The sequence below is a fragment of the Pelophylax lessonae genome, assembly GCF_965119305.1.
Source record: "Pelophylax lessonae genome assembly, chromosome: 4".
Lineage (NCBI taxonomy): Eukaryota > Metazoa > Chordata > Amphibia > Anura > Ranidae > Pelophylax > Pelophylax lessonae.
The window spans coordinates 254,652,055-254,679,667 of NC_138771.1; the positions used below are offsets into that span (position 1 = coordinate 254,652,055).

Sequence of the window (27,613 nt, forward strand, 5' to 3'; positions counted from 1 at the left end):
ACATTGTCCCGTAGCATTCCCTATTTAGTGGTCTAAAGGAATAAAGTGGTTCTTTGTCCCTGTCCATCATTCCTGCCCAAAGTGTTCTCTGCCTTCCATTTGAATGAGGACATTGTGTTGCCTTCCTTGTGTCCCAAGCCAGCTCATCCCAAGGAATTTGGCTTTGCATATCTTGGATGTGGTTTGTGCGATTCGGGTGTATCTGGCGGCAACTTTCCGAGTCCTTTCGGAGGTCAGACTCTCCTTTTATGGTTACAGATGGACCAAGAAAAGGGCTTGTTGCTTCTTCGGCTACCATCTCTAGATGGATCAGAAAGGCAGTGACTCAGGCTTATTCCATTAAAGGTCAGGTTTCACCTTTCCCAGTCACAGCGCATTCTACTTGGGCGCTGAGTGCTTCTTGGGCCTTCCGTCATCAGACATCAATATCGCAAGTTTGCAAGGCGGCCACTTGGTCGTCAGGGCACACCTTCACAAAATTCTATAAGGTAGATACTTTGGCATCTGCAGATGCTTCTTTTGGCCGCAAAGTTTTGCAGGCTGCTATTTAAGAGGGGCTGTTTTCTCTTGAGGGATGTTTTTCTTTAAACTTTTATTTTTCAGACAGGGCTCCGGTGACCTGGTTAAGTCTCCTGTGTCGTGGTTAACCCTCCTCTTATGTTAGCTTTCTGTTACTATCCATGATGATAACGGGTCGGTTTTGACCCGTGTCTTGAATCAGCTATTAAATACCCTCTGAACAATTATTTATCATCCAATTTGTTTCTTACCTCTTTGTTACCTTGTTAGGCTTCTTTATCCTTGAAAAGATTGGTTTGAATATTTTTGGTGTGACCCCTTAGACCTTTCTTTTGATAGCATACCTCTCATTTTCAAATTTAAAAAATGGTAAAATAAAGTCAGCAACTCTGAAATGTATTGGTCCTATGTTTCTTCACTTTATTTAGAGAAGCAGACAAGCAGGCAAAGAGATAGGCCCCTCCCTAACTACAGCTCACAGGGTTGAGAGGTGATTGGCTGTCAGTGTTACTAAGCAGAGAGAGTGTTTATGATTTCAGTTTTGGCACTTATTAGTGTCCTATAATCCTATATTATAACTGGGTCAGAATTGACCCTAACACCATAAACGTCTTAATTTTTACCACAGTATTTTATAATTTTGTGAAAAGGATTCTTTTTCTATTACATTGTTTAAATAGAGGTTCCTGACAAAGTAAAAAAATCTTGATGCAATAAACAAATTTATGTGATACTTATAGACATTCAAAACCTGAAAACGGGTCGGTTCTGACCCTAACACAAGAGGAGGGTTAAGGGTCCTTATGTTTAGCCATGGGTTATTTTCCCCTCCTTCCTTTTGGCACTGCTTTTGGACGTCCCAGTAGTTATGATTTTTGAAGCGCTGTGTCCGTCGATGAAGGAAAGGGAAAATGGGATTTTTGTACTTACCGTAAACTCTATTTCTCGAAGTTCGACGGACACATCACCCAACCGTGTTTGGAGTTCTGATACTTCGAATACTACTTGCTACTAAACTGATTACCTAGAGCAGAGAGGGGGCTTATATACCAAGCTGAGGACGGCCAATGGGCATAGCCAGATGTTTTTTGTTCTGCCTAGTCCTACTCCTGGAGGAGGCAATATAACCCAATAGTTATGATTTATGGAGCGCTGTTTCGTCAAACTCCAGAGAAATGGATTTTACGGTAAGTACAAAGATCCCATTTTTTGCAGCTTAGGTCCTCCAGGTGAGTCTTGAAGGGGAGGGTCTCAGTGAGACTGAGGACACTAGATGTCTTCCTGCCTGTCTTTCTCAGGAAGAAATCTGTCTATCAACCTAACATATTGCTACAACCCACTGCCAACAGTTGCCATTATTTTACAGTTCTGATGCTCGGAATCATTTGGCTATTTTTATATTTAAGTCTCATCTGACATCCTTAAACATACCTTAAAGATTCTGATGCCAGAAGAAAAAAGGTGTTCTGGTCAGATGAGACTAAAATGTAATTATTTGGCTTCAACACCAAACGATATGTTTGGCGGAAATCCAAAACCGCTCCCCATCCAAATAACCCCATTCCTACAGTAAAGCATTGAGGTGGTAGTATCCTGGTATTAACCTAAATGGGTAAATGAGTATCAGCGCTGCTCATTAATAAATAAGTCAATAATGTGTGGCTAATGCCAATATAATAAATTAAATGCAAAATTATCCTATAAATAATAATAAAAATAATATAAAATAATATAAATCTATATAAATATAAACTATGAAAACAATAAAATAATATAAAACTCATTATTCTGAATATATAATCCAAGCAAATATCCCAAAAAAATGTCCAAAAATATTATAAGTTATAAAGTGCTGTATATTAATGCCATTAAGCTCATTAGTGTAAACATATAATTAATATCAATATTAAAGTGTCCAATGCTCAGTGACAATAAATAAATTTATTATCCTCTTCATACAAAAAGTGCTCTGTCTTACACCAGAGATGATTAAAGTGCTCAGTGCTCAAGTGTCCAGGTGCTCCCCTCTCAGTCCCCTACTCACCGGACTGTAAGAGGGTTCAAGCCTTATAAGCATAAAACACCGTCAAGGATCCCAGGAAATCACCAGGTTATCAGCACCTCAGATCAATCTCCTCACCAATAGATCGCAGCAGTTTCCGATAAAAAAACATCCAGTAATAGATCCACCATAAAATTCAAATGGAGAGAGACCTCATCGTGCAGTATTATCAACTTTATTAAAAATCAATTAAGATTGCACTTACAGCGTATCAAATCACAATATGCGGTAACAGCTCCTAACTCGGGGACACCAATCTTTCCTTTGCGTTCCACACGCTCGTACCGGAAGTGACGTAGTGCGTCAGAGTAACGGCTTGACACGTTTCGCTCTGCCAATCAAAGCATTCTCAAAAGCCTGGGGGGGGGGGGGGGGTGATCCTTTTTCAGCTCTGTGATTTTGTGTTTGATTTATTTTTTTCTGATATGTTGGTGTTATAGCTTTCACTTGGATGTTATAACTTGCAAGTAAATACAGCTGGTTAAAACAAAAACTGTATCTTCATTTCAGGCTGCAAAGCAACACAACGTAATTATTTTAAAGGGGTGATTTTTTTAGATACCTACTGTTTATAAAAACAATGGTGATTCAGTTGTTTGACATTCATTTTACCAATGTAAGGGATGCGAGGTTGAACATAAAGAGCTTTCATCTCCAAAACTACAGTCATCTTCTAAGTTGATCACATAGTGGTATATTAAAAAATAAAAGTAGTTTTACTTTTACAACCCCAATTTATTAAATTTTGGAATGTTGTGTAAAATCTACATAAAAACTAAATGCAATGATTTGCAAATCTCATGAACCCATATTTTATTCACAATAGACAACCTATCAAGTGTTTAAAATAAGAAACTTACCATTTTAAGAAAAAAATAGGGTAATTTTGAAATTGATGGCAGCAACATGTCTCAAAAAAAGTTGGGACAGGACAACAGAAAGCTGGCAAAGTGGTATTAAAAATGAATAGCTGAAAGAACATTTTGCCACTAATTAGTGAAGTAAGGATGGGCAGAGTCCACCAATCTGTGAAAAGCGTCACCTAAAAACTGTCAAATCTGCTTCAGAATAATGTTCCTCAACATATTGAAAATACTTTAAATCTATCATCATCTAAAGCAGAGATATTCAAACTGTGACCCTCTAGCTCTTGCAAAACTAAAAGTCCCATCATGCCTATGCCTCTGGGTGTCATGCTTGTGGCTGTCAGTCTTGCTATGCCTCATGGGACTTGTAGTTCTGCAACATCTGGAGGGACACAGTTTGCATACCCCTGATCTACAGTATATAATACCAAAAGATTCTGAGAATCTGTAAAAAAATCTCTGTTTGCAAGGGACGAAGCCAAAACGCAATACTTGCCTATGATCTGCAAGCCCACAGATGGCACTGCATTAAAAACTGGTATGATTCTGTGATGGACATCACTACATGGGCTCAGGAATGCTTCCAGAAATCACTGTCTGTGAACACAGTTTGCCGTGCCATCCAAAAATGTAAGGTAAAGCTCTATCATGCAAAGAAGAAGCCACACCTGAATATGATCCATAAATGCAGCTGTCTCCTGTGGTCCAAAGCTCCTTTAAAATGATCTGTTGTAAAGTGGAAAACTGTTCTGTGGTAAGATTAATCGAAAATGTACTTTTTTTTTTTTGCAACCATGGATGTTGCATCCTCCAGTGTAAAGAGGAGAAGGACCCTTCTATGTTATCATGGCTCAGTTCAATCTGCATCTCTCATGGTATTGGGGTACATTATGGAATGGGCACCTTGCACAGCTGGAAAGGCATCATTAGTACTGAAAGATATGTCCAGGTTTTAGAGCAGCATATGCTCCCATCTAGATGATGTCTTTTTCACAGAAGGCCTTGCATATTTCAGCAGGACAATGCCAAACCGCATACTGCATCTACAGTATAACAACAGCATGGCTTCGTAGTAGAAGAGTCCAGGTGCATAATTGGCCTGCCTGCAGTCCAGACCTTTCACGAATTGAAAATATTTGGTGCATTCTGAAATGAAAAATACGATAAAGAAGACCCAGAACTGTTGAGCAGCTAGATCCCTATATCCAGCAAGAATGGGACAACATTCCTCTCCCAAAACTCCAGCAACTGGTCTCCTCAGTGCCCAGGCATTTACAGAGTTGTCAAAAGAAGTAGGAATGCTACACTGTGCTAAACATGGCTCTGTCACAACTTTTATGAGACATTTTGCTGCCATCAATTTCAGAATGTCCGTATTTGTTTTCTTAAAATTGTACCTTTTCTTAGTTTAAATATTTTATATGTTTTCTCTCCCCCTCTATTGGGAGTTAAGTATGAGTTTATGAGAGTTACAAATCATTGCATTCTGTTTTTATGTTGGTTTTACATAGCATCACAACTTTTTTTGATATGGGATTATGTCTACATCTGAAAGTTTGTTTTTTTTCCAGCAGAGGGCAGCAGATGTTTTTTTAAACGTGTTTTGAAATACCTTAACAAGATCCAGATGCAAAGCAACAAGGTGTTATGATATTTTGTGATTTTTAGTTTTACCATAGACTTCATTATTTTCATTATTCTTGGACACGTTACACCTTCCAAATTTTTCCAGTACAGTTGTGAGATTCCCTTTGGAAATGGTCTGCAGTTTTGTATTAGTGTCTTCTAAAATGTAATTTGATCATAATAAAGAGGCCGTCTTATTTAGCAGAGATTATACCCATTTTACATTACCATATTTGTATTTTTATTTTAATAAGTTTTACTTAAAGGTATAGCAGAAAATTGCAGCATTGTTTAGTTCCAAAGATCTTGCAATCAGTTTTACAAAACGCGAGGATTCCATGAATAGGATATTAGTAAAAACTATGTATTGTGGTTATTTATATGCATCTTAAAACTCAGAACCACATTCTCATGACTTGTGAACCTTCAGCCTTTTCCGTGGAGCCAGTTCACATATGTGCGGGCTGGCCGCACCCCTTTTTTAAAAAGCGGTACGAGTTTGAGCATGGTTCAGATGAAGACCCTGGTCTAGAAAGACTTCACATCATGCAGGTCCACCAACTGTGAAGGCAAACTTATGCACTTGGGGGCAATTTGCATGCATCATACATACTAGAGGGAGTACAACTGGGGGGAATCCATAATGGAGAAGGATCTGGGTGTTCTGGTAGATCATAAGCTTATTAGTAGCATGCAATGCCAAGCTGCGGTTTCCAAAGCAAGCAAAGTCCTTTCTTGTATTGAGAGGCATGGACTCCAGAGAGAGAGAGAGAGAGAGAGATATCATTTTGCCCCTGTACAAATCATTAGTAAGCCCTCATCTAGAATATGCAGTTCTCAAAAAGGATATTGGGGAGCTGGAGAAAGTGCAGAGAAGGGCAACCAAACTGATAAGAGGCATGGAGGGGCTCATTTATGAGGAAAGATTAGAGGAACTGAATTTTTCTTTGTTAATTGGCGGACATTGCTCCAGAATCTTCTTGACCATTGGGTTATGCGGCCCCCTATAGGAGTTGGACACCGGGCAGGAAAAAAGTTTACTACACATATGGGGCAGTCCCAGGGGGTATACTCCCACTTCCTGCAATAGGCATCTAGTTTTTTTCTGCCTAGTTAGGAGTAAGGATCTTGTTCCTTGCTGGGATCTCTGGTCCTAGCATTTTTTCCTTTTTTAAATGGATTTTTCTTCCTCTTTTATTATTTTTTATTATTTTGTGACAATGCCACGGCTGTGGCAAATATAAATTACTAAGGGGGGCACAAAAAGTGTCCTTGCGGCTCGAGAAGTAGCTGGAATTCTAAGGTGGGCGGAACATTTTGTTCCAGCCCTCTCTGCTGTGCATGTTCCAGGGGTGGAAAATCGTCAGGCGGATTACCTCAGTCGCCTTGGACCAAATGGAATGGTCTCTTCATCCGGAGGTGTTTCATCAGCTGTGTCTCCTGTGGGGAACCCTGGAGGTGGACCTATTGGGCTCTCATCTTAACAGGAAGGTGCAGAGGTTTGTAGCGAGGTCTCGGGATCCTCTAGCCAACGCCACGGACACACTGGTGGCCCCTTTGGGGCCAGTACCATCTGATATACACCTTTCTGCCCTTCAAACTTCTGCCAAGATTTCTGCAGAGGATAGAGGCAGAAGGAATTCCGGTCATCTTTGTGGCCCCAGACAGTTTTGGTACGCGGGTCTGGTATGGCTGGCCGCCAATGTCCCTTGGCGATTCCCTCTCAGAGAAGACCTGTTGGCCCCAAAGGCTGATCTTCCATCCTTCTTTAGTCTCTGGCTTTAACGGCTTGGCTGTTGAAAGCCAGGTGCTGAAGGATAGGGGGTTGTCTGACTCTGTGATTCCCACGCTGTTGAAGGCTAGAAAATCTACCTCTAGAAAGATTTACCATCGCCTCTGGAAGTCATACATTGCTTGGTGTGAGTCTCTGGGGGTTCTCCCCGTTCCTTTTCAGGGGCTTGAATTTTGGAATTCCTCCAAAGAGGTGTGGAACAGTGCCTGGCCTTGGGTACCTTCAAGGGCCAGGTTTCAGCCTTGGCGATGTTCTTTCAACGCACTTTTGTTCAGGGGGTTCCCCACTTGGCTCCACCTGTGCAGTCTCCGTTGCCTCTGTGGGACCTCAATTTGGTACTGTCGGTTCTTCAGAAACCACCTTTTGGAAATTATCACAAGATCTCTCTGGTTACATTGTCCCAGAAGGTAGCCTTCTTGATGCCGATTACTTCTGCATGCAGGGTGTCCGTTCTGGCAGCTTTGTCTTGTCGTTCACCTTATTTGGTGGTTCACAGAGATAAAGTGGTGCTTCGCCCTTGTCAGTCGTTCCTTCCTAAGATTGTCTCTGGTTTCCATCTGAATGAAGACATTGTGTTGCCTTCCCTGTGTCCTAAGCCTAAGCATTGCCTTGCATTCTCTGGATGTGGTTCGGCGATCAGGGTGTACCTGGTGGCAACTGAGTCGTTTAGGAAATCAGACTAACTTTTTGTCCTTACGGATGGACCTCGCAAGGGGTTGGCTGAGTCTGCCACTACCATTTCCAGATGGATCAGACAGAGGGTAGTGCAGGCCTATTCAATCAAGAGTCCGGTTCCTCCTTTCCCTGTTAAAGGCAAATTCTACATGGATGCTTAGTGCCTCCTGGGCCTTTCACCATCAGGCATCAAAGGTGCAGGTTTGCAAGGCGGCCACCTGGTTGTCTGTGCTTACTTTCACAAAATTTTATAAAGTAGATGTATTGGAATCTGCGGATGCTGCTTTTGGCCGCAAGGTTTTGCAGGCCGCTGTTTGAGAGGACTTGATCCTCTTTGAGAGTGTATTGTTTTCAGGTGAGCTCCAGTTGTTCTTGGTTGAGCTCCATGTTACTTGGTTAGCTAGGTTTAGCCTTTTGAGAATGTCTGGAGCTATGTCTGCAAATGAACAAAAGAGTTTATTGGATTCTTGTCTTACCGTAAAATCCTTTTGTCTGATGTTCATTGATGGGCACAGTACCCCACCCCTCTGAGTTGGGTTATTTGTTCTTCTGACACTGCTTGGAACAAAACTTAATGGTTATAGCAGGAAGTGGGAGTATACCCCCTGGGACTGCCCCAAAGGCGTGGTAGTTTTTTTTTCTTTTTCCTGCCTAGTATCCTACTCCTGTAGAGGGCAGCATAACCCAATGGTCTACAAGATTCTGAAGCTGTGTCCGTCAATGAACATCAGAGAAAAGGATTTTACGGTAAGACAAAAATCCAGTTATTCTCTCGAGAGATTGAGGAGGGATATGATCAACATGTATAAATAAATAAGGGGTCTAAATAGTGAACTTGGTGTTAAATTATTCACTTTAAGGTCATCACAGAGGACAAAGGGGCACTCTTTACATCTAGAGGAAAAGAGATTTTGTTTCCAAATACAAAAAGGCTTCTTCACAGGAAGAGCTGTGAACATGTGGAATAGACTCCCTCCAGAGGTGGTTCTGGGAAGCTCAGTGGATTACTTTAAAAAAGGCCTGGATTCTTTAATAAATGTACATCATATACTATAATAACTGGGTACTAATATTTATAGGTAAAGTTGATCCATGGAATATCCGATTGCCTCTCAGGGGGTCAGGAAGGAAATTTTTCCCCTGCTTTAAGCCTAGTACACACGCAACGAATTTCCGCCAACCGGTCGTCCGTCTTTTGTCCAGAGTTGTGTTTTGTTGGTTGGAATGTGCCTAGACTGCACACGAAAATTCTACTTCAGAAGTGATGTCATGTGTTTGTTTGCTTTCTTTGTGTTCTTTCTTCTCTGAGCATGCCCAGTCTTGCTCATAAGATTTTTCCCTGTCGAAATCTGTACTGACTGCACGAAAATCGGACGTGTTTTGACGGAGGTCAAAAATTTTATAGCCTGCACACCAGAATTTTTTCGGCCGAAAAGTCGGAGTCGGTTTTCGGAAGCATCATACTAACAAGCCGAAAATCGGCAGATCGGTCATCAGACGAAAATTCCCGGCCGAATTTCGACACGTGTGTACGAGGCTTTAGATAATTGGATCATGCTTTTCTGGGTTTTTCACCTTCCTGTTGATCAACTGTGGGTATAGGATTGGGTATATGGGATTGTATGGTTGTGTTTTCTTTTTTTGTTTTTTTGTTTTTTTATTGGTTGAGTTAGTTGGACTTGTATCTTTTTTCAACCTGACCAACTATGTCATGTCCAGCAGTCTGGCAGTCCCTAAAGCAAAAGCCTAAATGCACAGGATATATATCAGGCTATATATGAGTGAGTGAGTCTTGAAGGTACTAAATACCATCTGGTTAAGACCTGGAATGTGGATTCAAGAGAGGTAACCTTGATATTACATGTGGCAATAATAGGACATGTTTCTTGGTAGTTTTTCTCTGTCTTTTTAGCCTTTAAGTCCTCCCATTTGGCCACAAGTGTGTTGTAGGTTAGTAAGTTCAATCAACATGAACTATTTTTATTCCTTATGCTGCCAGCATTAGTAAATAAATAAGAACATATATCATATTTACTTGTTTTAAACTTTTTTTTTTTTCTTTACATTTCTTCAGTTTATATTTTTCAGGCATAGCCAAATTATGTCATACATTCCAGGAGTCTTCAGGAGGGTTTTTCTTTGCTAAGCACGCTCTCCTGCTTGCATGTTTGGGGCTCAGGGCAGATGGATTCCAGGAAGTAAATACTACATGAATCCTCTGCGGACCGCCTGTCCGTTCTCATCCGATCCCATCCGATCCTCCAGACGGATGGAAAATAGGATTTCATGGACAGGATCAGATTGGATAGCAGCGGGTGTCAGCGGAGATGTCTCCGCTGACATCCGCTGCTCCATAGGGTTGCATGGAGCATCCGATCAGGTCCGCCTGAAAAACTGACAGGCAGATCGGATCGCCCGTGTGAAAGGGGCCTAAAAGAAATTCTGAGGAAGAAGCTTTGAATTTCTCTTTGCTGGTGAGCCTTGTGAGAATCTAATCGTTTTCGGGGAGGGAGTGGGCAGTCGCGTGGCCCTGTGTTAACCATACTTTGGCGGTGGGGGATTTTAGTCTTAATTTGAAATGTGGGTTGCCTGTCACAGGAAGTAAGAGGAGATGTGATATTGGCTTACTAGAATGCTAAAACGATCCCAAATTTTTAGGGTGTATTTCATCAGGGTGGTCATTCTATTTGGTCTTGAACTGGTTGGGGTCTAAGGTAAGGCTTTCAAGTGAACTGGTGATCAACGATTAGCCTCTGGGGCTACCCAAATAGGGGCCTCTTTAGAAACATATAGTGCAAAGAGCGGGGTGACCTGGGCAGCCTGGTAATATTTTAAGAAATTTGGAACCCCTTGACCTCCTTGGCGTCTGTGTATATACATTGTTTGTCTAAAGGTTCTCCGTTTCTTGGTATGCTATACAAAGGGCAAAATTATGAGGGCACTGGGATTAGGAGGGTACGGAAAAGGTACAAGAGGTTTAGTACAATGGTAATTTTGATGGAAATAATTTTCCCCATCCTAGAGATATAATGTCGAAGACATTATTTGGGTTTTTAAACTACAGATAGTTGGGATGTAACTGGCCTAGTTTAAATTAGAATAGTTGGGGGTTAGTTTGCAAAAAAAAAATCCAGTTATTTGTGAGCCTAAGTGAAAGTGAAGGTAGAATTAAGCATTTCAAGTATTGGATTGGACAAGTAGACATTGAGGGGAACTGACATTTTTCTCATTTATGAATAGGCTGGTGACATGGGAGAATACATTTATGGTGGATAGTAAGTTAAGCAAGGAGAGATTGGGTTAGGGTTAATAATAGGTCATCTGCAAAAAGGCTAACTTTGTTTGTATGGGGGCCCAAGCTCAGGCTATAGTTGTTGATGTTTAGTTTAATGAGATGTTCCAGGACGAAAATTGGGACATTGCCATATATTTAATAAAGAGTCCTCACAAACGTTTTATTATTATTTTTATTATAAGTTTTGGGTCACAGTCAAATTTTGCTGTGGAGCGTGATTAATTTCTTAACTTTCCTTACCACTCTCCCTATCCCCTCAACCTGCCCAGCGAATCCAGCATTGTCATAGCCTGTGTCCTGCATTGAAAGCAATATAGAGCTGCTTTCTCTCGCACCTAATCATGTCCACTTGCATGTAATCCCTCAAGCAGCGATCACATGTGAGTGATGGGCTCTGGACGCAGTGAGCTCACTCAACAGTGTGGAGACACCTTCTTCAGTGCTGACTCATTTCCTTCTTCAGTGCTGACTCATTTACCTGTCTGTGACAAGTACATGAATCGGGCACATACACTGACATTTTTGGTGCTGCGCTCCGAAGGATTTCTTGAGGCTGTCTATGAAACCCTTTATGAATTCACACGATTTAAATATATTTGATCCAAAATGGTTAGGCCCAGTTCACACTGCCACAACTTCAAAGCCGACATTCCAGCGTGACTTTGGCACAACTTGCATTCAACTTATTTATCAGAAGTCCATGCAAGTCGTGCCGAAGTCAGACCAGAAGTAGTGCAGGAACCTTTTTCTAATGCCTCGTACACACGCAACGATTGTTGGCCGTGAATTTTCGGCCAACGTCCGATCGGCCGATTGTCGGCTTGTTAGTATGATGCTTCCGACAACCGACTGCGGCTTTTCAGCCGAACAAAATCTAGTGTGCATGCTATAAAATTTTTGTTGGCCGTCAACAGAACGGCTGATTGTTCGTCAGTCAGTACAGATTTCGGCAGACAAAAATCAGATAAGCAAGACTGGGCATGCTCAGAGAAGAAAAAACACACGGAAAGTAAACCAGCACATGACATCACTTCTGAAGTTGGTTGTTGTTGGCCGAAAAAATGTGTGCAGTCTAGAGCACATTTCAACCAACACAACAACACTGGACAAAAGACGGCCGATCGGTCGGCCGATAATCGTTGCGTGTGTACGAGGTATAAGTCAGAGCAACTCAAGTTGCTACTGTTAGAACGGTTCCATTGCACTTAATGGGGTGGTGATGGTTGATTACTCATTTAATATGATAAAGCCAACCAAAGTGCTGCAAATATTCGTACATTTTTTTACAACTATGTTTTAGGAGGTAAGAATTGACTATATTTTCAACTGTAATAAATCAGGGAAGTTCTGTTAAGGAAGTCCTTTGTGTCTATTGTTGGCATGAACTGAAAGTCTGGGAACAGTGATCATTTTTTGACCATAAGAAACTTTGTGGACAACGCTAAAGCTATATGCTGAGCTACACAATTTTACACACAACTACAGTGTTCAGCTACTGCTTATTTCTCAAAAGGAAGAATTGCTTTTCTATAGGAAAAGCATGGAAGTTTTGGGCCAAGCAGAGTTCTAACACCTACAGTGGGAACCTAAAGAAAGGTACTGTACATAGAGAATTAGGGACAGGTGTTGGAAAACCTTTTATTTTTCTTTGCAATTCTCAAACGATTACTGTTGTTCACTTTGCGACGCTACAGTGCAAGAATAAAGGAAAATGTTTGACCTTTACAAACATGATCAAATAGAATGCACTATAACGTTAGGTAATCATGGCAGCAGTAGAGCAGAGAGATCTCCCTAACCTGGTCCGTGAAAAGTGGGAGTGGTGAATAATCAATTCTGTGGAAACATATTCTTAAATGCTCGGTTCGCCTTTTTTTTCCTAAATTCCAGCTCCCCTTTCTACCAATATACCATTAACATACCTCTGTTGAGGAAAAAAAACGTTTCTGTTTTTTGTGAACAAGGCCTTACCTGAGTTCCAGCTGTGTTCCATGGAATATTTCATGACTTCCTGTTATGTAGATTTAGGACATGAAAATCGGTAAGACACAGAAAGGTGTTCACCAGCTGACCTCATTAACACACAACCCTGCATCCTTAAACTATGTTTGCACGGCATCCCTCCAAGTGGGCTTAGATCGCATGCTAAACTCTGACTGCATATGGCCTTCAGACTGGACACCCCTAATGTAATTCAAGATGATTGTATAGATTTTGGTAAATCTAAAGGAAATTGTATAATCAGTCTTTATAAACCTAAAATGAACTAGTCGTGAGTTCAGTGCCATTAATTGGTAAAAAAACGTGGAAGGAAACACATTTTTCTGTATGACAAAAGCAGCAAAATGCACAGTAAATAACATGCAAACCGTAACACACCAAAAGGTCCTATGAGCTACTTTGCTGTATGTAGGACAGCCCATTGAAAATACTAAAGCTGCATTTTGCACATGCGTTTAGGCGCATCATGCATTTTAGCATTTATGGATTCCCTTGGCCAGAATATTATTTGGAATGAATAAATGCTCAAGCACTAAATGCGTCCAGCCTTTAAATTCGTTTATACGTGAGGGCGGTTTTTTAGCTTTTAAGCTCCTCTCCTGAAAACACTGGTAGTGCATTTTTTTTTTTTGCCAGTAAATCCTTCTCTTTTAATACACCTGTAAACACCTATGTGTACATGTACACATATGCTGAAATAGCGTACGTTTACAGGCAGAGAAAAAAAACTGCCAAACACCTGTAAAAGTGATTTTTTTAAGCCCTGTGTGCATGAGGTTAAAATGTAAGTTTAGCTGTGCTTTACTGTATTTGTGCACACTCTTAACTGAATGTCATCTGCCACAGTGGGAATAAATTCATGTATAGGAAAAGTTTTAAGGTGACCTTTCAGTGGTGTACATGCATATTGCCATTGTCCCCATGACATAACAAATACCGTATGTATTCTCCTAATGACACTGCATTTTACAGCTCCTGTTTTAATAAAATACCTTGTGACAAGAACTACAAAGATAATGCTCCAGGGATAAAACTCCTCAACCAGCCTAAAAATAGGTCTGTGTCTGCTGGTTTGGCTCGGTTTAATTACCAGCTATGAGCACCAGGTGTGCAAAGGATTTGCTTGCACAGAAACAATGGCATAACCTTAACTCCTTCATGGCCAGGGCCAAAATAAACCTTCATGGGGGGCTATATACAGTGCCTTAAAAAAAATATTCATACCCCTTGAAATTTTCAGAATTTTATCTTGTTACAACCAAAAACATAAATGTGTTTTATTGGGATTTTATGTGATAGAGCAACACAAAGTGGCACATAATTGTAAAGTGGAAGGAAAATTATGATCGGTTTTCAATTTTATTTTTACAAATCTCTGAAAAGTGTGGCGTGCATTTGTATTCATCCCCCTTTACTCTGATTCCCCTAAAATCTAGTTGAACCAATTGCCTTCAGTAGGCACCTAATTAGTAAATAGAGTTCACCTGTGTGTAGTGTAATCCCTGTGTAAATACAGCTGTTCCATGAAATCTTCAGAGATTTGTTAGAGAACCTTAGTGAACAGGCAGCATCATGAAGGCCAGGGAACACCCCAGGCAGGTCCGGGATAAAATTGTGGAAAAGTATAAAGCAGGGTTAGGTGATAAAAAAAAAAAAAAAAAAATATCCCAAGCTTTGAACATTTCATGGAGCACTGTTCAATCCATCATCCAAAAATGGAAAGAGTATGGCACAACTGCAAACCTCTCAAGACATGGCTATCCACCTAAACTGACAGGCCGGGAAAGAGAGCAATAATCAGAGAAGCAGCCAAGAGGCCCATGGTAACTCTGGAGGAGCTGCAGAGATCCACATCTCAGGTGGGAGAATCTGTGCACAGGACAACTATTAGTCATGCACTCCACAAATCTGACACTTACGGAAGAGTGGCAAGAAGAAAGCCATAAGAAGTCCCCCTTTGCAGTTTGCGAGAAGCCATGTGGGGGGACACAGAAAACACGTGGAAGAAGGAGCTCTGGTCAGATGAGACCAAAATTGAACATTGTACTAAAAGCAGAACGCTATGTGTGGCAGAAAACTAACACTGCACATCACCCTGAACACACCATCCCCACAAAACATGGTGGTGGCAGCATCATGTTGTGGGGATACTTTGATTCAGCAGGGACAGGGAAGCTGGTCAGAGTTGATTGGAAGATGTATGGAGCCAAATACAGGGCAATCTTAGAAGAAGACCTGTTAGTCTGCAAAAGACTTGAGACTGGGGAAGAGGTTCACCTTCCAGCAGGACAACGACCCTAAACATACAGCCAGAGCTACAATGGAATGGTTTTGATCAAAGCATATTCATGCATTAAATACACAGTAGTGTGCGAACGTTTTAGGCAGTTGTGAAGAAAAAAAAATGCTGTAACGTAAAGTGTATCTCCTTCAGAATTGTATAAAGTACTCGAAACCCATACTTGAGTGAAAGTACAAGTGCTCGATCAAAAAGTGACTTGAGTAGAAGTGGAAGTGCTCGATCAAAAAGTGACTTGAGTAGAAGTACTAAAGTATTCCACATTTTTTGTACTTAAGTATTGCAAGTAGTTTTTTAAAAATGTTGCTACTCAAGTACTGAAAGTAAAAGTACAAGTACTGTATTATGTAGTTATTAAAGAAAGAAGTCAAAAGTTTGAACATCATATTGTTTTTTTATTATTTCAAATGCAGCTTTTATTTATACATATAGTAGCATTTATTTTCGTATGCGCTGATAATACACATGTTTTGAGCTTCATGAAACCTGCCATCTACTGTTCTGGCAGTGGTAATTTTTATAATTGTAACGAGTAACTATGCAGCACAAAAAAAAAAAAATCGGAGTAGAAGTATTGAAATCATTGAAAAAATGTAGTGAAGTAAAAGTGGAAGTAGGAGAAAAAAATTCTACTCTAGGAAAGTACAGATACCGCCTTTCGGTACTTAAGTACAGTAGTGAAGTAGTTCTACTTAGTTACTATACATCTCTGATCTCCTTCCAAAAGATGTTCTGCTTTGAGTCCTCCTCCCCTCCTCCCTTCCTCACCTGCCACATTTGGCATGGTAATTTTTCTTTGTGTTTTTGACAGGTATCCGCTCCTACTTCTGCTCGGATCTGAGTGGGAGTTCTCCTCTCCCCCTCCTTTCCTGCACACTTCTGGGATACATCACAGGTCTCAGAAGACAGTGGTACTGTGCAGAAAGCGCATTGTGGCTCGCATATGCACGATGGGCAGCCGGCTGTTAGGAGCCTGGCAGTTAGGGAACCCAAAGGCTAGTAACGAACTAGCGTTGGGGAGGATGGCGCTGGATCCCTGTAAAGGTAAGTGTCCTTTTGCTAAAAGTCAGCCGCTACAGGATTTGTAGCTGCAGACTTTTAATTTTTATTTTTATTTTTTTCCAGACGAGACCTCCTCTTTAACCACTTAAGCCCCGGAAGATTTTATCCCCTTCCTGACCAGGGGGTTTTTTGCGATTTTTTTACTGCGTGATTTTGACGGACAATTGCGCGGTCGTGCCACGCTGTACCTAAACGAATTTCACGTCCTTTTTTTCCCACAAACAGAGCTTTCTTTTGGTGGTATTTGATCACCTGTGCGATTTTTTGATCATGCGCTTTAAACAAAAAAAGAGCATAATTTTTGCAAAAATAATAATATTTTTCACTTTTTTTTATATGAAATTCCCCCCCAAAAAAATGTAAAAATCAAAATTTTTTAGCATTTTTGGCCAAATTGTTTTACGCTACATATGTTTGGTAAAAAAATCGCAAAAAGCGTATTTTGATTGGTTTGCGCAAAAGTTATCGCGTTTACTAACAAAGGGAAAGATTTTTGTCATTTTTGGTGTTTTTTTTTTTTAACGAGTAATGGCGGCGATCTGCGATTTTTTTTGCGGTACTGCGACATTGCGGCGGACAGATCGGACCCTTGACTGACATTTTTGACACTTTTGGGGGTACCAGTGACATTACTGCAGTAATCAGTGCTATATATATATATATGCACTGTTACTGCAAAAATGACACTGGCAGGGAAGGGGTTAACTGTATTGGACAGGGAGGGGTTAAGTGTGTCCTAGGGGCATGCTTCTAACTGTAGGGGGACAGGTCTCCTAGTGTAAAAACAAAGATAAACGGTTCTACATAGTAGAACCGTCTGATCTTCATTTTTACACAGGGGAGAATGACAGGCGGCTTGTTTACATTAGCCGCTCTGTCTTTCTCCCGCTGTACCGGCGATCGTAGTGTGACCGGCGGACATTGGGTCTGCCGGTCACACGCCCGCACTCCTTTGTGAACGAGCCGAGGCGGGCGCGCGCTCGCCCGCTATTGGCTCTAAAAGGAGTGACAGGCGAGCGACGTAGACCTACGTCACTCTGCCTGGCCGGGGCTGACTGCCGCAGTAAATATACTGTGAGCAGTCGGCAACCGGTTAAGAATATTTTCAGAAATAAAAGTGTTCATAGTTTATTTTTATAAATTAACAAATTGGAAAGTAAATGAACAGAAGAGAAATCCAAATCAAATCAATATTTTGGTGTGACCACCCTTTGCATTCAAAACGGCATCAATTCATCTAGGTACAGGCAGGTTGCTCCAAACATCTTGGAGAACTAAGCACAGATCTTCTGTGGATGTAGGATGCCTCAAATCCTTCTGTCTCTTCATGTAATCCCAGACCGACTCAATGATGTTGAGATCAGGGCTCTGTGGGGGCCTAAATATCTCTTCCAGGACATCTTGGTCTTTACACTGAAAATAGTTCTCAATGACATTGGCTGTATGTTTAGGGTTGATGTCTTGCTTTAAAATAAATTTGGGGCCAATCAAACGCCTCCCTGATGGTATGGTATGGCATGATGGATAAATATCTGCCTATATTTCTCAGCATTAAAGTTCCGGGCACAAAAACGATATTTTTTTTTTGTGCCCCTCCGCTAGGTACACCGCACCTGAAAAGGAATTGCATAGTTAGGTTTTTTTTTTTGTTTACTCACCTTGTAATAGAAGATCGAAGATACTCACCTCAGAGTACTTCCTCCCTCGGAGCCGCGGCTCACCCCGTCACTTCCTGTCTCGCTATGATTCCTGGGAGCTGAACGTCATAGCTCCCAGGAATCAATGCGACGGCACCGGCCCTGCGCGTCATTTCCGGGCGACGCCGCATTCCCCTGCTAAACAGCTTCTGGGCATGCCCAGAAGCTGTGGAGGAATGCAGCGCCGCACCGGAAGTAACGAGAGGGGACGGTGCGGCGCATTCTGGGACAAGAAGACGCGGAAGAAGACACAGAAGAGGACCGCGCCGGCTTCAGCTGCCCACAAGAGAGATGGAAACTCTGTGGAAGAAATTTTATAAGTAAGTATTTCTTCTAAAAGGTAAGTGCGAACTGGGACAGATCAGAGGCTAGCCATTGTGGAATGTGCTAGCCCTGACTGTCCCGGGGGTATGTTCATTGAAAAATGACATCTGTGCCCGGAACTCCACTTTAAGGACACCATTGATTCTCATCAAATCTCCAACTCCGTTTGCAGAAATGCAGCCCCAAACTTGCAAGGAACCTCCACCATGCTTCACAGTTGCATGCAGACCCTCATTATTGTACTGCTCTCCAACCCTTCGGGGAACAAACTGCCTTCTGCTACAGCCAAATATTTCACATTTTAACTCATCAGTTCAGAGCACCTGCTGCCATTTTCTGCAAACCAGTTCCTATGTTTTCCTGCATAGGATGTGGAAACAAGGCAAAGTGACTCTATGTTTATTATTGCGGTGTTGAACACCACTGCAGAAATTCACCTCTGATTTGGCCTGGCGACTGTTGTCTCTGATGCAGAAATTGATAGGAAATTCCACATTTTTTTGCATTGTCACAAGAACAAGAGGTGAATGGAAATGATCCCATGGGGACACCTGTTCAGATGAAAACTGTCAGAGGATGTTTACCTTACTTTGGAAAGATTTCCTTTTACTTCTTTTGTGTCTCTGGGACAGTAGACACAATTAAACAACCTTGGCACCCCAGTTGTTGTGGAACTACAAGCCCCATAAGGCATTGCAAGACTCTGACAGCCACAAAGGCAGAAGCATGATGGGATTTGTAGCTTTACCATAGCTGGAATGTGAAGGTTGCCTTCCCCTGCCCTACTCTATCCAAAACAAAATAAAGTTTTGCTTTTACATTAAACAATTTTCCTGTACAATTTTCCTTTAGAATGACCAAAACCATATACAGTGGGTACGGAAAGTATTCAGACCCCCTTAAATTTTTCACTCTTTGTTATATTGCAGCCATTTGCTAAAATCATTTAGGTTCATTCTTCTTCCTCATGAATGTACACATAGCACCCCATACTGACAGAAAAACACAGAATTGTTGACATTGTTGCAGATTTATTAAAAAAGAAAAACTGAAATATCACATGGTCCTAAGTATTCAGACCCTTTGCTCAGTATTTAGTAGAAGCCCCCTTTTGATCTAATACAGCCAGGAGTCTTTTTGGGAAAGATGCAACAAGTCTTTCACACCTGGATTTGGGGATCCTCTGCCATTCCTCCTTGCAGATCCTCTCCAGTTCTGTCAGGTTGGATGGTAAACGTTGGTGGACAGCCATTTTTAGGTCTCTCCAGAGATGCTCAATTGGGTTTAAGTCAGGGCTCTGGCTGGGCCATTCCAGAACAGTCACGGAGTTGTTGTGAAGCCACTCCTTCGTTATTTTAGCTGTGTGCTTAGGGTCATTGTCTTGTTGGAAGGTAAACCTTCGGCCCAGTCTGAGGTCCAGAGCACTCTGGAGAAGGTTTTTGTCCAGGATATCCCTGTACTTGGCCGCATTCATCTTTCCCTCGATTGCAACCAGTCGTCCTGTCCCTGCAGCTGAAAAACACCCCCACAGCATGATGCTGCCACCACCATGCTTCACTGTTGGGACTGTATTGGACAGGTGATGAGCAGTGCCTGGTTTTCTCCACACATACCGCTTAGAATTAAGGCCAAAAAGTTCTATTTTGGTCTCATCAGACCAGAGAATCTTATTTCTCACCATCTTGGAGTCCTTCAGGTGTTTTTTAGCAAACTCCATGCGGGCTTTCATGTGTCTTACACTGAGGAGAGGCTTCCGTCGGGCCACTCTGCCATAAAGCCCCGACTGGTGGAGGACTGCAGTGATGGTTGACTTTCTACAACTTTCTCCCATCTCCTGACTGCATCTCTGGAGCTCAGCCACAGTGATCTTTGGGTTCTTCTTTACCTCTCTCACCAAGGCTCTTCTCCCCCGATAGCTCAGTTTGGCCGGACGGCCAGCTCTAGGAAGGGTTCTGGTCGTCCCAAACGTCTTCCATTTGAGGATTATGGAGGCCACTGTGCTCTTAGGAACCTTAAGTGCAGCAGAAATCTTTTTGTAACCTTGGCCAGATCTGTGCCTTGCCACAATTCTGTCTCTGAGCTCTTCAGGCAGTTCCTTTGACCTCATGATTCTCATTTGCTCTGACATGCATTGTGATCTGGAAGGTCTTATATAGACAGGTGTGTGGCTTTCCTAATCAAGTCCAATCAGTATAATCAAACACAGCTGGACTCAAATGAAGGTGTAGAACCATCTCAAGGATGATCAGAAGAAATGGAAAGCACCTGAGTTAAATATATGAGTGTCACAGCAAAGGGTCTGAATACTTAGGACCATGTGATATTTCAGTTTTTCTTTTTTAATAAATCTGCAACAATGTCAACAATTCTGTGTTTTTCTGTCAGTATGGGGTGCTATGTGTACATCCATGAGGAAGAAGAATGAACTTAAATGATTTTAGCAAATGGCTGCAATATAACAAAGAGTGAAAAATTTAAGGGGGTCTGAATACTTTCCGTACCCACTGTAATATGAGGTCAAACCTAAAACACTTTAAGTTTGGATGTAATCAGGAAGTCCCTTGCACTACATAATTGAAGGTAAATTTAAAGGAAATAGAATAAGAAAATCGCATCATGTATGGCTAGCCTTACTCATTTTGTGGTATATAAAATTGTGGTGTCTTAAAAACAAAGGGGTCGTATTTAAAAATAAATTATAACCAAAGTTTTAGGCCTGATATAGTGTTCCAAAACTGTCTCAGAGCCTGATCCAGATGTGCCAGGACACTGCTTATTTTCTTTATGCGTGCAGTCTGTTATAGGATTATAGAAATTGTGCATACCTGCATTAGCAATTGCTCCTTTATGCCAACATACAATACAAATTGGAAATATGCTAAAGTAGTTCCATAATTACATAGATGTACACAAATGGGTTGTAAAAAAATTGCTTCTAATTGGACTGAACAAATGAAATGCAGCAACTCAGCATGGCTTTCTATTTATATCTGATGTGATCTGAGAGATGTGTACAATCTGGTAGAATATCAAGCAATCACTTTATAACAAATGTATTTATCCATCCACTAGTTAAATACGTTTTGATACCCCCACCTGAAACACATTTCAGCACCTGACTTTGATTATATTGTGCATGGCTGTGTACTGGGCCTACTGGGCCTGGGCTGCACTACAAGAGAAGTCTTGTACTCACGCAACAACCCCCCCACGGGTGCGCGGACTAAGATGCTGTGCCAGCTGGTCATTGAGACCGCGGCTTTACGGCCTTCTGGAGTGAGATGCTTCTATCAGGGAACTGGCGCCCTCTTGTGGTGGCCGGGGATGTAACAAGCAGTCACGAACGGTGTTGAGTGTTTCCCCTGCCTGTTCTCACTGCCTGCCCATCTCCTTCCCAAGAGGAGAAGAGACTGAAGTTGTTGTAGGCTTCATCTGGCGCCCTTTGCTTAATGGTAAGTGGACAGGGAGTGTGGGGCTGTTGATTGGAACAGCCTTCGTTCTATTCACACCCTCACAAAAGATGTTAACAGTTTTATTAATTTTTTTTAAATAAAATAAATGTTTTATTATTTTTTATCATCTCCCTGCCATGCCACAGCCACACAGCCAAATGCCCCTTTTTACACGGGCTGTCTGATCAGGTCCGCCTGTCAGTTTTTTAGGCAGGCCTGATCGGACCCTTCAGTCTCCTCTATGGAGCGGCGGATGTCCGCTGACAACTGCCGCAATCTGATCCTGTCCGCCAAAAACAGAGGGATGGTGGTCCTATTTTCAATCCGTCCAGTGGATCGAATCAGATAGGCAGTCCATTTCCATCTGATTGCCCCAAGGAGGCGAGCAGGACTGTGTCAGTGCTCTCTCTGCATAGCGGAGTGGACAGGACCTTTCTACCGCCTGCTCAGCTGGGATTAGTGGAGAAATCCCTGCTGAGCAAGCGGATTTCACTTAGCAGAGGTGCCCATATGAAAGGAGTCTAAGGTGGCATGAGTTACTGGATCACCTATCGCCCCCACCTTAAAAACTGGCCGCCATTCGGCCTGTGTGTATGGCAGCCAGTCCGACAGAAGCCGACCATTCGGCATGCGCGGAAAAAAAAAACTGGCTCCTAACTTTTAGCTGGCTTTTAGATTCCAAGCTAATTTGTCAAGCCCTGCTTTTGTATTTAAAACTTAAAACGGAGCTCCTCTTAAAAGGGGAAGTTCTTCTTTAAGACATCCTCCCCCGCTCGTCTGCCTAACTTGGCATGTAAGGGGGTGGAGTGGGTACCTGGTTTTGAGTAAACGATTGGAGCATGAATTCTTGCAGTCCTTTGGGACTGACGTCGCAAGGCCCCAAAAGACAGCAGGGCCATTGACAGAGGGCAGTGGGCAGCTAGCTGTGAAGCCGAAAGCCGCACAGCCAGCATCTCAAAGTTAGGATGCCTGCGTCGGGACCCGAAGGCTAGTGAAGAACTAGCCCAGGTGAGGACAGTTCTGGATCCTTAGACAGGTAACTGTCCATTTATTAAAAGTCAGCAGCTATAGGATTTGTAGCTGCTGACTTAATTTTTTTTTTTTTTTTTTTTATACAGACTGAACCAGCTCTTTAAACTGTAAACTATTTCATACTAAGGGCATATGCCTCTACATGCCTTACTGCTATTGCCTATATAGGCTTCTTTTAAACTAGTTTCTCTTTCGTTCATTGACGGACACCGCTCCTGATCTTCGTAACCATTGGGTATACTTCCCCTTACAGGAGTAGGACACTAAGCAGAAAAAAAGTCTGGCTACACCTATGGGCAGTCCCAAGGGGGTGTACTCCATCTCTCTGCTATAGTTACTCCGTTTTTTTCTGCCTAGTCAGGAGTAAGGACCTATTCACTTGCTGGGGTCCCTGGTCCTTGCAATTTTTTCTTTTTTTCTCCTGGATTTTTTCCTGTGAGATCTACAATTAACTGCGGGACTGGGCAATGGGCTGGATAATCTAGTATCAGTGGTCACCCCAGTCTGGCCAGCGAGTGCGCACAGACCTCAGCTCCGCGCTAGGTTGGCCGGCACATAGACCCACCAGACGGGGGCTGGCCTGCGAGTTAAATGTCTCGCGGGGTCGCATATGACCGGGTCTAAGCCCGAGTCGCAGCATTCCTCCTGGCCGATAGCCCCCCCCCTTTTTGATGGAGAGGAGGTTCCCTCTGGAGCGCTGCTCGCCTGGTTCCTGTCTCCCCTCTCGCCCTGGAGCATTTTGGGGTGGACGTGGGCCCCTCCATGGGACGGTTGGACCCCTGGGTTTCCCTCCTAACCGTTAGGAACTCCCTCATCGGTCTGGTGATTCCTGAACGTGGAAGATGTACATTGCGTTGTGTGAGTTTCTTGTGGTTCATCCTCGCTCTTTTTTCGTTGGCTTGGATTTTGACCTTCCTTCAATGGGGGGTTGAGCAGAAACTGGCCTTGGGTCAGGTGTCAGCCTTAGTGGCCTTATTTCAAAGGGCCTTGGCCACATAATCCTTGGTGCATACTTTTCTTCAGGGAGTTAGGCACTTGACCCCTCCAGTACGGTCTCTGTTGCTGCCTTGGGACCTCAATTTGGTGCTCTGTCCTCCAGAAGCCTCCTTTTGAGAATCTTCAGGAGATTCCCCTGCTTACGCTGTCCCCGAAGGTGACCCTTTGGGTGGCTTTCACCTCTGCGTGCAGGTTGTCGGAATTGGCGCTGTTACCCTGTCATTCAACTTACTTGGTTCACAGTGATAAAGTGATTCTTCACCCCGTCCGGTATTCCTTCCTCAGGTTGTCTCTGGTTTTCATTTGAATGAAGTCATTGTGTTGCCTTCCCTGTATCCCAGCCCAAAACATCCGAAGGAAAGTGCTTTGCTTGCCTTGGATGTGGTCCGGGCGATTAGGGTGTACCTGGCATCTTTTAGGAAATCAGTCTCATTATTTGTGCTTATGGATGGGCCTCGGTAAGGGTTGTCCACTACCATTTACAGATGATTAGACAGAGGGTGATTCAGGCCTATTCCATCAAGGGTCAGGTTTCTCCTTTCCCTGTCAAGGAGCACTCTACTTGGGCGCTCAGTGCCTCCTGGGCCTTCTGTCATCAGGCATCAGTGACGCAGGTTTGCAAGGTGGCCGCCTGGTTGTCGGTGCACACTTTCACAATGTTCTATAAAGTGGATGTGTTGGCATCTGCGGATGCCTTCTTTGGCCGCAAGGTTTTGCAGGCTGCTGTTTAGAAGATCTGGTCCTCTTTGAGGGTGTAGTGTGTTTTTTTTTTTTTTTCAGGTGAGCTCCAGTTGTTTTGGTTGAGCTCCTGTTTACCTGTTTGGCTATAGTTAGCCTTGGGAATTTCTTTTTTGCTGTTCCCACCCCTCGTGTTTAACACTGCTTTGGGAAGATCAGGAGCTGTGTCTGTCAATGAACGAAAGAGAAAATGGGATTTGTGACCTATTGTAAAATCTATTTCTGTTATGTTCATTGACACAGCACCCACCCCTCTGTGGAGTTGTAATTCTTCTTATACTGCTTGTAACAAAATTGAGTACCTATAGCAGAGAGAGGGAGTATTCCCCCTGGAACTGCCCATAGGCATAACCAGACTTTTTTTTTCTGCCTAGTGTCCTACTCCTGTAGGGAACAGTATAACCCAATGGTTAAGAAGATCAGGAGCTGTGTCCATCAATGAACATCAGAGAAATAAAATCCAATGTTTTCCTTGTTGGCTTTGACAGCTGTTAATCTTGGTTCACACCCCCACGCATCTGAAAGCACTGAGCGTTTCTAGGTGCAGGAAATCGCATGGTCCTTTTCCTGCAGCTGTGTTTTTTAAAAAAGTGCAGGGACATTTTTCCTGAGTTGCCCACAGGTACTGCAGCCCATTCAAATGAATGGGCTGCTGTGCCTGCTCAAACACGTGCTGCAGCAAACAAATAGGTGTGAACCTAACATTATCCCTCTTTGATGTGCCTGTGCTTTTAATCAGTAAGGCCTTGTTCACACAGGCAGCAAGGGGGCAGTAAAAATAGGCAAATGATCCTGCCTTGACCACCCAGATCCAAACAGACGTGGCAGATGCTCAGGTGAGTATAATGCTTCACAGGGCTAACCGTTTTAAAGCTAACCTTCAGGAATTCAGCCACATTCTAAAATGAACCAGATTCTTTTGGTTAGGGCCAAAAAAGGTTCATGCATCTCCTGACTTTCTCTTTAAATTACAATTTTAATTTTACTGAGTGTCCATGAGTACAGCCTTCACTACACTTCCAACGCTGGACCATCTGGTCTCTGCTGCTATTGCCGATTTGTGTGCAGCCGCTTTGCCCTCCCCTCCTCCTGCCCAATCACAGAGTGCTGTAAACCCATTCACAAAATACAAAGTCTTCTGCAAATGGACTGCAGAGGGAAGGGATCAGCTGTCATTGCCCCTTGTGCCCCAAAGCACCCCCCCCATGTTGAGGGCATGTGGCATGGTATGGTTAAGGAGGGGGGGGGAACTAGCTCCCCCCCTTTTTGCTGTCTGGTATGGATTCTGGGCGGGGCCCTGTGCTATTTTTTTATTTTTTTATTATTTTGTCATGGGCAATACCTTCAAAGTAGGTCTGGTATGGATTTGTGGGGGGACCCAATGCCAATGTTTTACCTTTTTGGCATGGGATTCTCGCTAAAATCCATACGAAACCCAAAGGGCCTTCTTTTCACATTTCTGTATTGATGAAAATCATTTTTTTTTTTTTTTGCAGTCAGCAGGGAAGCCCGCTGACAGCTAATGACTCATCCTTTTGGTAATGACGCAGCAGCCAGCTTCCCCACCCGCTCCAGCTATTCACTGGTTGTTAAGGACGCCGGCAACCCCACTCTTTAACGCTGCAGCTACTAAACATAGCTTACATTAAAATGTAACCTAAAACATTATAGTTTTTTGTCCTGGTGTTTTTACAGCAGTGTTTAGCTTTCTAGTGAGCAAGAGGACTAAGTCCCCGTTCACACTAAGGCGACCTGTGAGGCGACCTGGTCGCCTCACAGGTCGCCTTCCATAGGGAAGCTGCGGACCCGTTCTAATAGGAGCGACACAAGTCGCTCCGACTTAGAAAAAGGGTCCGGAGCTTCTTTGGGGCGACCCGGAGGCGACCGCCATAGACTTCAATGTTATGAAGTCCGTGGCAGCCGCTCCGAGGTCGCGGCGCGCTGCTCGCATCGCGACCTCGGAGGTCACCCCCCCAAGTCGGATCGCGGCAATGTGAACGGGGCCTAAGGCTGGCCATACACTATACAATTTTCTTATTCAATTTCCTTTAGATTTACCTTAAACTATGTAGTACAAGTGCCTGCCTGATTGCATACAAATTGAAAGTTTGTAGGTTTGACCCTATATTACATGGTTTTGGTAAATCTAAAGGAAAGTTGAACAAGAAAATTGTATAGTGTATGGCCAGCCTAAGTGATCATGTTTGTCTTTAACTGTTAACATTTTTGAAACATTTTTGAAATGTCTGAAAGGTTCCTTAAATAAAAATACTAATTAAAGATTGCAAATAATCCTAAATTTTATTATGTAATACACTCCTTTTAGGTATAATTTCAGATGTTCCTGTACAGTGCAGTTTTTGCAAATTAGACCTATTGGGAACTTTGAGAAGAATACATCTCTTATTCCTGCAAAGGAGAACTAAGCTTTGTAATGTGTTTATTTTGTTCCAGCTGTCATAACAAGCAGTGATGATTCTCCAGTGATCCTACCGGCAAAGATGAGCCATCGTCAGGGTAAAGACGCATACCTTTCTCCTACCAAAGACTTAGTCCAGGCTACGCTGAGCCCAGGAATTATTCCCAGTCATGGTAAGAAGTTATATTTGAAATTCTGTTCAAATTCTTATGTACTAAAAAAGGATTTTATTTCTACATTCTGCACATTGTTCAGCCCTGCCAGACTCAGTTTGTTGCTTTTCGCCACGTGTGACCTTGTGCTGTGTTTACTTTGAGATGATGTGTTTTATTTTTAGGCTCTTTAATGTTGCTGGTACAGGATATAGCAGATGTAATTTGCAGTGATGCCAAGAAGTGTGGTGGAGCATGGTACCAGAGTCCTTTGAAGGATAATAAGTGTTCTTTTTTAAATGCCACTGGAATTTTTGGAGTACATGAAACTGCAAAGGCATTTTTAAACGAATGGATTTTAGCTGCCGTCTTAAAAACAAGTTTTTTTTTTTTTTTTTGTTTTTTTGCTCTTCAAAGAAATGATACATTTTGTAAAGCTTAGAATATCTACTGCCCTGTATTCTTTATTCCTTCCTATTGTTTTTTTTTTACTTGGTGAAGCAAGTGGTGAAATCGGGTTTCTCTCAGGGGCCATTTCCAGGTGTGGGGCACTACTAACAGCCAATTGGATCCAGCCAATGATCAGTCACAGGGGTCAAGAGGCTA

The 27,613-nt window shown here is 42.6% G+C and overlaps 1 protein-coding gene across 2 annotated transcripts in view; it reads left to right on the forward strand.

The window, feature by feature from the left end:
• OSBPL8 (oxysterol binding protein like 8) overlaps positions 1–27,613 on the forward strand; it is a 377,827-nt gene that overhangs the window by 113,370 nt on the left and 236,844 nt on the right. For both annotated transcript variants that reach the window (XM_082257116.1, XM_082257117.1), the window contains exon 3: positions 26,891–27,028. In XM_082257116.1, coding sequence (XP_082113242.1) covers positions 26,891–27,028 — 138 coding nt within the window. The remainder of the gene's footprint in view (positions 1–26,890; positions 27,029–27,613) is intronic.